The 12,177-nt window shown below is 42.0% G+C and overlaps 1 protein-coding gene across 2 annotated transcripts in view; it reads right to left on the reverse strand.

The window, feature by feature from the left end:
- Window positions 1-12,177, reverse strand: part of LOC137375772 (eukaryotic peptide chain release factor subunit 1) — a 58,386-nt gene that overhangs the window by 10,315 nt on the left and 35,894 nt on the right. For both annotated transcript variants that reach the window (XM_068043179.1, XM_068043180.1), the window contains 3 exons: window positions 8,688-8,827; window positions 7,465-7,603; window positions 1,436-1,626 (listed from right to left, as the gene is read on the reverse strand). In XM_068043179.1, coding sequence (XP_067899280.1) covers window positions 1,436-1,626; window positions 7,465-7,603; window positions 8,688-8,827 — 470 coding nt within the window. The remainder of the gene's footprint in view (window positions 1-1,435; window positions 1,627-7,464; window positions 7,604-8,687; window positions 8,828-12,177) is intronic.

Here is a 12,177-nt window from a genome sequence, read left to right on the forward strand (position 1 = left end):
GGGGGGGGGGGGGGGTGGTAGTGGGAGAGGGGAATTATAATAAACAAGTAGACTTTATTATAAGATGCAAATTACTCTCAATCCACAAACTTTAACCCCCCCACCAAATCAATTGGTGGCTTATTTTGAATTGGGTGCGATCTGGATCCATCCACAGGCAAGAGAGTCTTTGAATTCCCCAAAACCAGTGTAATATCTGCTCCCAGTGTGACTGGAAACCCACTAGGGTTCCAGATTTCACAATCACTCACTGTCAAAATGTTGTGTAAGTTCAGGAGTTTATCCTACTGCAAATTCCACCTTTAAAAAGGTTAAGAAATTCAAATCAGTGAAAATCAAAAGGAAAAAAACACTCTTCTGAATGAAGGCTGCAGTGTTCCAGTAATGGTGCAACTTACCTAGTATAAAGATTTTAAAAAATAGATTTTTTAAATTTTCAAACCATGTTAAACACAGCCGAGTGTGCACTGACATTGTCCAGTTTAGTAACAGACCAGCAACATTACAGTTGATCGGTGCTGAGCTAGCTGTTTATAGGCTGTACAGAAAGGGACCGGGGAACCATTAGCTTCAGCGCTGCTGGGTTAAAAGAGTTTTAAAACGCACCCCAAGCAGGGGCTCCCCTCTCCTGATGGTTATCCAACGACTCCTGCTGGAAAGTACACACGTCTGGCTGCCCGATGAAGAAAAGGACCAAGTTCAATTACCATGCTCTCCACAGTAACCTAGCCCCACACATTAAGGGCCTACCAGGTGAACCGACTGGGGTGGGGGGGGGAAATTGGTGAATGAAATTGTGGGGTTTACTTTCTGATGCTGGAGAGGAGACGGAAGACGATGCTCTTGCTAGGACCCATCTCCAAGTGAGGTTGAAAGCAGCAAAACTCAAGCCTCTCAGAACTCTCAAGATGCCAAACAAAATTGGCAAATAGGTTAATTTCAAACCCGAGTTTGACAGATCTATGTTACCCAAAAGGTATTAAAGAATATGAGGATAAAGGCACATACATGGATTTAGGTCACAGGTCAGCCATGATCTTAATGAATGGCAGATCAAACTTGAGAAGCTACATGGCCTAACTCAAGTTCCTATGTTCCTAAATGCCAAATTTAGGTGAAAACTAAGATCAGTTAAAACCTTGATGTTTCAAATGCAGGTGCTTATATCAGGGTGAGGGAAGCAGGGGCCAAGTAAAGACACTTACTGCATGACTCACGGGGGAATCCAGTCTGCATGGATTCAAACTCAGATCAGAGATGAAAAGGGCAACTTTCCAAACCACTGCAGCAAATCCATTCCCCCACTGAACATTTACAGAAACTAATGGTGATTAGCTGACCAGGTCCTGTGTAAATAGCATTGTCTAGCGATTCAGGACTCGGCAGATCAATGTACTGACCTTTTCACTTAGTGTAGAGTTAGCATTCAGCTTACCGGATCGAACATGTCGGACTGGCTGAGTTCAGTTTTGAAATCAGCTGATCCAGCCAAGATGAGACCCGCCACGTTCACCTTGTCACTGCTGATGAAGAGCTGCACAGCTGTCTCTGCTACCTTCCGCACGTAGTTATGTCGCTTCTCCATTCGCAGGCGAGCAAAACGCAGGGCGGACTGACCTCCTCTGCCTTTAAACGGTAAAAAAATTTTGGATTTAAAAATCTACTTCAAGAAAAGCCGTATCCACAACTGCCAACAAGTCAAGGAGCATGAAGCAAACAGAAATGTGGGAAATGCAAGACTTCACCTATACAGTGCCTGACTGTGTCTCAACGTGCTTCATGTACAATGAATTACTGTGGAATGTGATAACTTGTCAAAAACAGCCACCACCTTGTACATGACAAGATCCCATAACCAACTAAACAAACAACCAATGTTATTTTACTGGCGTTGGCAGAGGAAAGGAATCAGAGCAGGATGGCAGGGCCTCAGTTTAATGCATCATCTGAGGGAAAGCATCATCAATGCAGCATCCCTACACACTGCCCAGGAGTGGCAGCTTGGATCATGAGTTCGAACTTCGAGCCCCGAAAAATTGCAAACTCTCTAGTCACAGAACAGAACGTGCTACCAACTGAGCTATACATAGACCAGTCAGAAGCTAAGCAATGTTTTGCATGAAATCCTTCGTCAGTTCTGCTGTGCTTTGCCAGCAATTTGTTTTCTTCAAGTATAGATCCTATTTTATCATTTAATCTCTCCTGCCTTTCACCCTATCGCAGACCTTCCCTGTTGCTCTTGCCTTCTCTCCACTTTCCCTGCCTCTGTACTTGCTTAAAACTCATTTCATCACTTAAACTTTTCCCAGTTCTGACATCTGTCATCAACCTAAAACGGTAACTGACTTTCTCCATAGTTGCTGCCTGATCTTCTGGGTATTTTAGATTTGTGTTCTTATTTCTGATTTTCAGCATCTACAGCATTTTGCTTTTGTTATTTTGTCAAAATACCCTCAACCTAAAAAGAAACACACAAAAAGGAATTTAATTGTAATTCCTGATGTTTTCTGGTCCCTTCCAGAGACTGAGCAATCAGAACAAATCACACCGTCAAGGAATATCCTTAAAAAAAACAGCTAGATACCCAAATAAAAATGATCTCCACCTTGTAGCACAAGAGGATAGGAAGCATTTCATAGGAACAAAAGTAGGCCATTCAGCCAGATCATGGCTGATCTGCATCTGAACTCAATCTACCTGCCTTGGTTCTGTAATGCTCAATACCCTTGCCAAACAAAATCTATCAAACTCAGTTTGAAACTTTTAATTACCCCCAGTCTCGACAGCTTGTTGGTGGGCCTGGGGGTTCAAAGTTCAGATTTCCACTACCCTCGTGTGAAGTGTTTCCTGACATCACACCGGCTCTAATTTGAAGGTTGCGTCCCCTTAATCTGGACTTCCCCAGAGGGAACAGCTCCTCATGATCTACCCCATCAACTCTTTTAAATCATCTTAAAGACGCCTATTCGTTTAATCTCAGTATCATTCTGGTAAATCTGTGCTGGACCACCCCCCCACCCCAAAGCCAATATATTGTTCCTAAGGTGCGATGCCCAAAACTGAACACAGTGCTCCAGATGTGCTCTAACCAGAACTTCAAACATTTGTAGCATAACTTCCACTGCTTTGAACACCAGCCCTCAAGATAAAGGCCAATACTATTAGCTTTTCAAATTATTTTTTGTACCTATGCATCAGCTGTTAATAAGTTCTGTACTCTGACCCCTAAATCCTACTGCTAGTCTACAGGTCCCAGCTTGTCACCATTTAGAAAATACTCAGATCAGTCTTAGGTCCAAAATGGAAAACCTCTCACTTTCCTGCCACAGTTTTGCCCACTCACTGAATTTATCAAATGTTCCATTGCAACTTTCTGTTCTCATATGCACTATTTGCTGTGCTACCTAACATAGCATCTTCAGCAAATATATAGCTCTCTATTCATTCATGTCATTCGGACACCATTAGCCACATCCTGCTAATTTGAGTACCTACCCATCATTCCAACTCTGCGACTCCCACCTCCTAAACAATTCCCTATCCTCCAATTCCATATGCGCTTTTTTAAAAAACATACATGGAACCTTGTTGAATGCCTTCTGGAAATCCATAAAAATATCCATTGACACTCTTGAATTTACTTTGTTTGCTACCTCCTCAAAAAAATCAACTTGGTTTGTTAGACATGGGTTGGCCTTTACAAATTCAGATCCCACTAATCAGCTCCATCACACCTATAATTTCCTACTTTCTCTCTCCTACCCTACTTACATAATTAAGTGACATCTTGATTTATTTACTTGGGCAGGTGAGTATTTGATATGATCTTTTTTGAAGTATGCAGTTTGTCTTTAAGACAGCAAAGGATCAGTACTGCTTTAACAAGCGAACCTCAGGAATTACCAAGATGCAGCATTTTGGTTGCCGTTGGATACATTCAGACATAGGGGGAACCAACCAGCTTCAAGGAATGCATCCCGGTTGCCTTGGATACAGCCACTCAGATTAAGGATTGATATACAATGTTGTGATTATCTTTTGAACTGTTTTTTTTTAGTGGAAACAGACTGTTCTGACAGACAGCTGGACCAACATGAACAGAACACAAATCTCTTGATAATTTAAACTGAAGGGAGGTTAGACAGTGACAATCTTTTATCCCTCAAAAATTCTAATGTCAAATTGATTCATTGAAAAGTGTTTGCGAGTGGTTGATCTACGGTGGTCATCGCTGGACCGACGAGTTGAAGCTTCAGATGTTGGACTTGTTTTTTTTATTCCCATCGGATGGCTGCGAGGACATTGGAAGATTCCACTGCGGCAGGACCGTAAATCTGCAAGACCTTTTTTTTTGATAAATGTTTTTTATATCTTAGTAGCGTTTAAGAGTTTAGTTTGTCTAATAAACAGTTAATTTGTTGATCTAAAGATACCTGGTTTAGTTCGCCTCATTCAAGGGTTAATAAATGGTTCAATTCAGCTGTGGATTTCTTTAATTTGGAAAGTTTAAGTTATATGCTAGGCGATCTGTGGAGTGGCGGGATTCAATTGACAGTGTTGCCCCCACTGCAATCAGAATTATATATTTTGATTGGGGGCTTTGTCTTGAGTAGTCGGTCTTAACAATATGCACTGAAACCAATCATGGGCAAACACTTTGCAAGCCAAACTGAGAAATCTACACAGGTATCTTATGTCGGCCTGATATAGACAGCACACCCTCTAACTGTAAGGGCACACTGCATTTACTCAAGTCCAGAGAGCTAGGAAAAGCCAGGCAAAACCAGCTTAATGTTGCCCAAGTGTGTGCAGGGATACTACTGGAAGTCAACCACAAGAACACAAGAATTAAGAGGAGTAGACCATTCGGCACCTCGAGCCTGCTCTGCCATTCGATAAGATCATGACCTCAACTCCACTTTCCTGTCTGCCCCCATAACCCTCGATTCACTTGCCAAATCAAAAAAAAATCTAACTCAACCTTGAATATATTCAATGACCAAGCCTCCAACCAATTAATGGTACATCTCACCAATAAAGCACTGGTATGAATACTGCTACTTGTCCAGCTGTGACCAACCTAACTATTAAGGCACTGATTGATGCAACATTATGGAACAAATGGGGAGAACACGAGCATTGAATAACCCATATCCACCAAAGTCCCATTAAAAATCAGGCTTATTAGACAATTATCAGTACCACAGAGAACTGCTGTGGTCAGAAAACAAATCAATTTAACCACCAACTGCTGGGCTGGTTACTTCTTAAACTAGGCCTGCCTGACACTGGAAGCTAACTCAAGCCCAAATACAACATATTTGTCTGGCCCGCCCAGGAGGATAATCACTAGCTAGTCTCAGGATACAGTTAAGCTTGGGCTTCAGCTTTTGCCGAGAAAACAGCAGATAACAGTAGCTCTGCGCGAGCATCACAGACAACAGGCAGAACTCACTATAATACGTGTGAGTGCATAGTGACAACAGTGTAGGGGAACATCACATCCACCAGCTGGGAGTAAGGGAGCTTAATTTCCTGCTCACCTCTGAAACACAGACTGTGGGGTAGTGGTAATGTCACTGGAGTAGTAATCTAAAAGGCCAAGACTAATGCCCTTGGATACATGGGTTCAAATCCCACCAATTAATAAAATCAATTGATAATTAAAATATCTGGAATTGAAAGCTAGTTTCAGTATTGGTTGTCTTAAAAAAACAATCTGGTTCACTAATGTCCTTGAGGGAAGGAAACCTACTGTTCTTACCTGGTCTGGCCAATAGGTGACTCCAGACCCACAGCAATGTGGTTGACTCTTAAATGCCCCAGCAAGACACTCATTAGGGAGGGGCAACAAATGCTAGTCTTGTCAGCATCAATATCCCATGAAAGAATGATCAGTTTTTTTTTAAAAACATTCTGATAGAACTATCTTTAGAGACATCAAGTCCATTGCCACATTAGCATGCTTATCAGGATTACTCTTCACCAAATGCTTAATCCAAGTCCTCAAGTAAGAGACTTTGATAAAGAGACACAGCTCCACAGGAATAACTTCTCCTTGCAGGATACCAAAAAGCTGAGCTGGACTAAACCCTCACCTGATGTCCACTCCACATCAGTGGCCTTGCACCTTCTGCTCACCTTTAACCATCTAAGTTTAACTGAACAAATCTTTCACTTTGTTCCTTGAGAATTTGTTTTTTGTTCATTCTTGGGATGTGGTGTCACTGGCATTACATTAGAATATATTAAAATAGAAGCCAGGCAACAAAAAACCAAGTGGATGCCAACATGGCAACAACACAAATAATCTGAGCAAAAAAGGCACCTTCTCAGCTCAAATTCTAACTGGGTTGCCCAAACATTTTGTCCTGCAGCCACTTAGGAGCACACAATCGAGAGCTGAAAGCCATCTCCCATTCGCTTCACGCTGCAGATTCTAATCCATTTTGGCTTTTCATTTAGGAAATATCTGCCAATGAAGCATCAACACTAAGAACAGCCCTTTCCAAACAATATTCCCACTAAACAACTCAGCAATAATATACAGAGATGCAAACAGCCCTGAGTGTACTGGGCTTCATTTGACTGGGTTGCTGGGGCGCATGGGAAACAATCTGACCCAAAACAAAATGAGTACAGAAAGCAAAGAGTTTCGGATTGACAAATTTTGCCCACATCAACAGGCCCTGTTCTGACACACAACTGTCTAGCAAAGCAGAAATATAGTAACGTCAGTGATTCCAGTCCTAAAAAGGGTTGAAATCAGTTCCATCTATCTGGTCCACACACCAAGTTCATGAAAACTCTGCCATCTTCAGATATGGTGCTGGCTTTTGCAACAATCCTGACTCATCAGCACAGCTTACAGAACACAAAAATCTCCCCAATGCCCTTCAGTAGATTTCTATAATCCAGTTTGGACCTAAATGTGTTTTATATTTTAAAATATATAACCATTAAAAACAGGACCAACCTACTCTCCTCACATCACCCCCATGGTTAAACTGGCTAATGTACTATGTGGAGAAGCCATGCAGATTGAAATTTTGTTGCTGTTACATTTGGTTAGCTGATCTCTGCAATAAAATTACTCGACTTTGGTCATAGGACCACAAATACATGGAGCAGGGGAAAATTGAGCCTGGAATCTTGCTCTCTATCACTATCCAATGACTCCAGCTAAAAACTGCATGTCTGAACACAAAATTGGGACAGGATTGGTTTGGCTGCATTGCCCCTCTCTTTCTCCCATGGTCAAAGATCCTGGTGATGCAGCGGAAGGTACTGACATACTTGGCTTCTGAGGAAGTTTCAATCATTGGTTAGTAGTATGCAAATTAAAAAAGGAAAACAATTCAAGTAACTTAAGATGCAAAGACACAAAAACAAACACTGGAATGGCTGAGGAACTGATACATATCTGAGGCGACAAACCGTAGAAACCAACAGCTTTGTCCTTACCGTGCTTCTTTGGTAGATCCACAGTGAACTTGTGTAGTACCTCCCGCGTATTTCCCTGGAGAGTACCAAACAAAGCTCCAGTACCGTCAATTACAATGAACCCAAACTTACTGTCATCTGACAGAAGCGCAGTGAGAGCCTTTCAAGAGAAGTACAGGGAATGTAAACAATTTCAATATCCAAAATATCCACTGGAGAATTTGCATAAGGGACAGAGCAAGTCCCAGCTAATACTGAACAAGTTAATCACCCAAGACCAGACAGCCTGCTGGCCCCAGTCAGCAAAATGAGCGACCCGTGGGCTGGGCACTCATGTCTCACCCAACAGGTGGTGTCTGCTGTGGCTCAGCAGTACGGCAGAAGGTTCAGAGTTCAAATCCCACCCAGCAACTTGAGCACATAATCTAGGTCAACACTTCCATTACAGTACTGAGGGAGTGCTGCACTCAGAGGTGACGTCTTTCAGATAACATGTTAAACTGAGAACTTTTCTGCCCTTTGAGCTGGACACAAAAGATTCCATGGCACTGTCATATGGCAGGTGAGTTCTCCTTAGTGTCCCATTTATCCTTCAACAGCTGAAAAAAAATGGTCACTGTCACATGACAGTGGGACCTTGCTGTGCGCAGATTGGCTCCCACTTTTACTACACTACAACCATGTTGACACTTCAAAATTACTTCATTGGTTGTAACGTGCTATGGGGCATTTTGACATCGTAAAAGGTATGATGTAAATATCTGTGTCTTCCTTTCCTCCAAGAGGTTGCTTACTTACTCTGAAAATCTAGAGCTTCACCAGAAAGAAATTCTGAAGAGGGGAATCAACCGGGGCAATGGGATGGAACAAAAATCAAATTAGGGAAATGAATCAGTGATATTTGGCGGGGGTGGGGAGGAAGACCATCAACCAGGGAGATGAGGAATAGGGAAAGACAAACTTCTGCTGAATGTTCCTGCTTAGTTCAGGATAAAGCCAATTGGAGTATCTCACTTGCCAGCCCATCTAACTCAGGACAAACCAGGAATCAGGCCAGGACCTTCTGGTCTGGACAACTCAACTATGTGCTGACATTTACAACTGGGTCCTGGAGATGGCTTAGAAATAAGCAGCAATGTATAGCAAATATACAGTGAGAGCTGGCACCATGAGGCAAACATATTGTAAGAACTGGCGTCACGAGGTAAATACACTACGTAACAAATATACCAGAAGTTACTTACCTCTGTGTGAAATTTATTGTCGCAGAGGTATAGTGATGTGTTAATTGGTTTAAAGGGCTCAAAATCAATGTTAACTTTCTTTTCTTTGCCTTCTTCTGTCACAATTGTTCCACAGTAGACAACCAAGCCATTAGGCGGTACTACAAAAACAGGAGATACAGCAAGGTCAAGTATTAGTGTTTACTTTAAAACAGTCCCACCCAAATGACATGCTCAATTGTTCAAAAAAAATTTTAAACGGAAAATATTCTGCTTCCCACTCTTTGGCCCTCATTCAATTACCAAGGCGGCCAAACTCTCCCTTCTATTCGAAACTATCCATGCTAAGATTGGCAAAGCACAGTACTTGCAGGGATGCATCAGAATGGAAATTAACTCTAGTCTGTTAAGTGCCCAACTGTCTTGATGATCTGATGCTAATACACTAGTTTAACATCAGTGCTAATACATTAAAAGAGAAACAGCTTCATGCTTTAAATTCACCGACTCATCACTCTACCAAACTGCCCCATTACCTGCAACGTCAAGTACTGTAGCCAAGTATCGAACAGCAAAAATATTTGCCACATACAACCTAAATTTAACAGGACCCAGAGCTAACTTGTGACTTTATCGCGAGAGAAAAGATTTCTCAATAAAAATAAACCTCTCTCAATCTCACGAGGGCTCTCAAGTCTTGATTTTTTCATAGGCTGCTATATCCTCAGAGAACATGAAGTTACCACGAATCATTAAATCCTTGATCCGCTTGGCTGACTTCAGCACAATCTCTGCACCTTTACACCAGGTTAGAACTGAAATGAAAATAGGCCAGTAGCTACTACCTCTCGTTTTCCAGCGTTTGCGTTTTGACTGCCGCTGGGTCAAACCGGGTTGCTGACCCTGTCTGAATAGCAAGGAGGTCACAGAAAGCAGCCCTGCAAGGCCCGAAAACTGCCTGACATTTTAAAAATATTACACTCAACTGCTTCTGACAAAACAGCTCTCACTTTAAAGAGTTAAGTACCCACCAATTGTTAAAGGCACAATACACACTAATTATATAAACTGTACCATTACAATCACTGAATAGTTTATAAGTTTTCCTACAGCCAACTTTTACTAAAGGATATAATGCGTACAGACAGACACTGACTCTAGGTCTAGATACCACTCACCGTACAGTGACAAATTTTGTCTCCTGATTTAGGTTAGGGTTGGCATTACTACAGGACGGACTCCATAGTTGCACTTTTGGGCATGTGTCTCCATTCAAGTGGACACAACATGAAAACATCGCATTCATTACTGTTCACTGAACTGTTTTTAAAAAACATGCTTGGACTGTGCCAGCATTAAAGTTTTGCAAACTGCCATTTGTGTCTGGAATTCAATACAGTCAACATTATCAGAAGAGATTTGACTGCTGGGGGCAGGTGCTCTGCTCAGAGGAAGTCAGTCAATAGTGATCGCTCTTCTTGAGAGGTGGAGATTGCAGGAGTTCACTGCAAATGGGTGACTGCGGTCTGTTATGGCAGCATAAAGTGAAAGGACAGGAATAAAAAAGTATGTTTGCTGGGAGAACAGCAAGTCATGGCTTAACAATTTGTGGAGTTACTTATCAGGTCACGCTCCATTTCAGCCTAGCACAATGTTAATGTTACAGATCTAACTGTTCAAATAAGCTCGAAATAGGGAGAGTTGGTGAATGTTAGAATAATCTCATTTTACCGTGTACCAGACAGAAAGCTAAGCTGGTTTTGCATATTTTTACATCAAAATGAATTTTATCTGCGCATTTGGCTATTACTAGGTTAGTTTATATCGATGGGAATGGAGTACCATTGATGGCATTTTCATTTGAGTGACCCACAGTCTGGAGACCTAGCTTATCCCAAGTCTTGACGCTATCAGGTTTCCATTTACAATAATATAAAAGCAAAATACTGCGGATGCTGGAAATCTGAAATAAAAACAAGAAATGCTGGAACCACTCAGCAGGTCTGGCAGCATCTGTGGAAAGAGAAGCAGAGTTAATGTTTTTGGTCAGTGACCCTAAAGTTCCGAAGAAGGGTCACTGACCCGAAACGTTAACTCTGCTTCTCTTTCCACAGATGCTGCCAGACCTGCTGAGTGGTTCCAGCATTTCTTGTTTTTATTCCATTTACAATAAACTTGCTTTTGTATTTGTGGTTCTTGTGATAGAGAGTGGGATGTGTACCTTGGTTTGTGCTTACGTTGTAAAATCTACTACTGTATCCCAGCAATAGAATCATGGGTGTTCAAAAATGAGTCTACAAATCAACTGATAGGATAAGGGAGACAGTTTTAGCAATGAAAACTTAGGGAATCAATGCACAGAATTCACTCTCCGATGATCAAAACAGAATATAAAAGCATGGAACGCTACTTCCTTCCTTATGGGAATGTTAATCAGCCTTGGATTGTAATGTAAGCAGGAAGAAAATTAAATGGGAAGAAGGGTGCATGGAGATCAAAGATCTTTGAGCATCACAGAGTTTGCTTTTCTAATCATGGGTAATCTACAGGTCTAAGTGTAGCTTCATACAAGAGATTAAATAAGCCACTAATGAGGTTTATAAAATGTAGATTGACAGTTAAAGAACAAAGAAAATTACAGCACAGGAACAGGCCCTTCGGCCCTCCAAGCCTACGCCGATCCAACTTCTCTATCTAAACCTGTCGCCTATTTTCTAAGGGTCTGTATCTCTTTACTTCCTGCCCATTCATGTATCTGTCTAGATACATCTTAAAAGACGCTATCGTGCCCGCGTCTACCACCTCCGCTGGTAATGCGTTCCATGCACCCACCACCCTCTGCGTAAAGAACTTTCCACGCATATCCCCCCTAAACTTTTCCCCTTTCACTTTGAACTCGTGTCCCCTTGTAATTGAATCCCCCACTCTGGGAAAAAGCTTCTTGCTATCCACCCTGTCTATACCTCTCATGATTTAGTACACCTCAATCAGGTCCCCCCTCAACCTCCGTCTTTCTAATGAAAATAATCCTAATCTACTCAACCTCTCGTCATAGCTAGTGCCCTCCATACCAGGCAACATCCTTGTGAACCTCCTCTGCACCCTCTCCAAAGCATCCACATCCTTTTGGTAATGTGGCGACCAGAACTGCACGCAGTATTCCAAATGTGGCCGAACCAAAGTCCTATACAACTGTAACATGACCTGCCAACTCTTGTACTCAATACCCCGTCCGATGAAGGAAAGCATGCCGTATGCCTTCTTGACCACTCTATTGACCTGCGTTGCCACCTTCAGGGAACAATGGACCTAAACACCCAAATCTCTCTGTACATCAATTTTCCCCAGGACTTTTCCAGTTGGTTTATGTTTGGGGAAAAAATGGCAACTTATGACTTTTATGCCAAATCCCTTATTTTTAAAAAGCTTGTCTCCTGCTTTACGAGACAAGACTGCAAGACTGAATCCATAGCTGTACTTTTGGGTATTTATCTCCATTCAAGTGCATGCA

This window comes from Heterodontus francisci, chromosome 12 (assembly GCF_036365525.1).
Source record: "Heterodontus francisci isolate sHetFra1 chromosome 12, sHetFra1.hap1, whole genome shotgun sequence".
In the NCBI taxonomy this organism is placed as follows: domain Eukaryota; kingdom Metazoa; phylum Chordata; class Chondrichthyes; order Heterodontiformes; family Heterodontidae; genus Heterodontus; species Heterodontus francisci.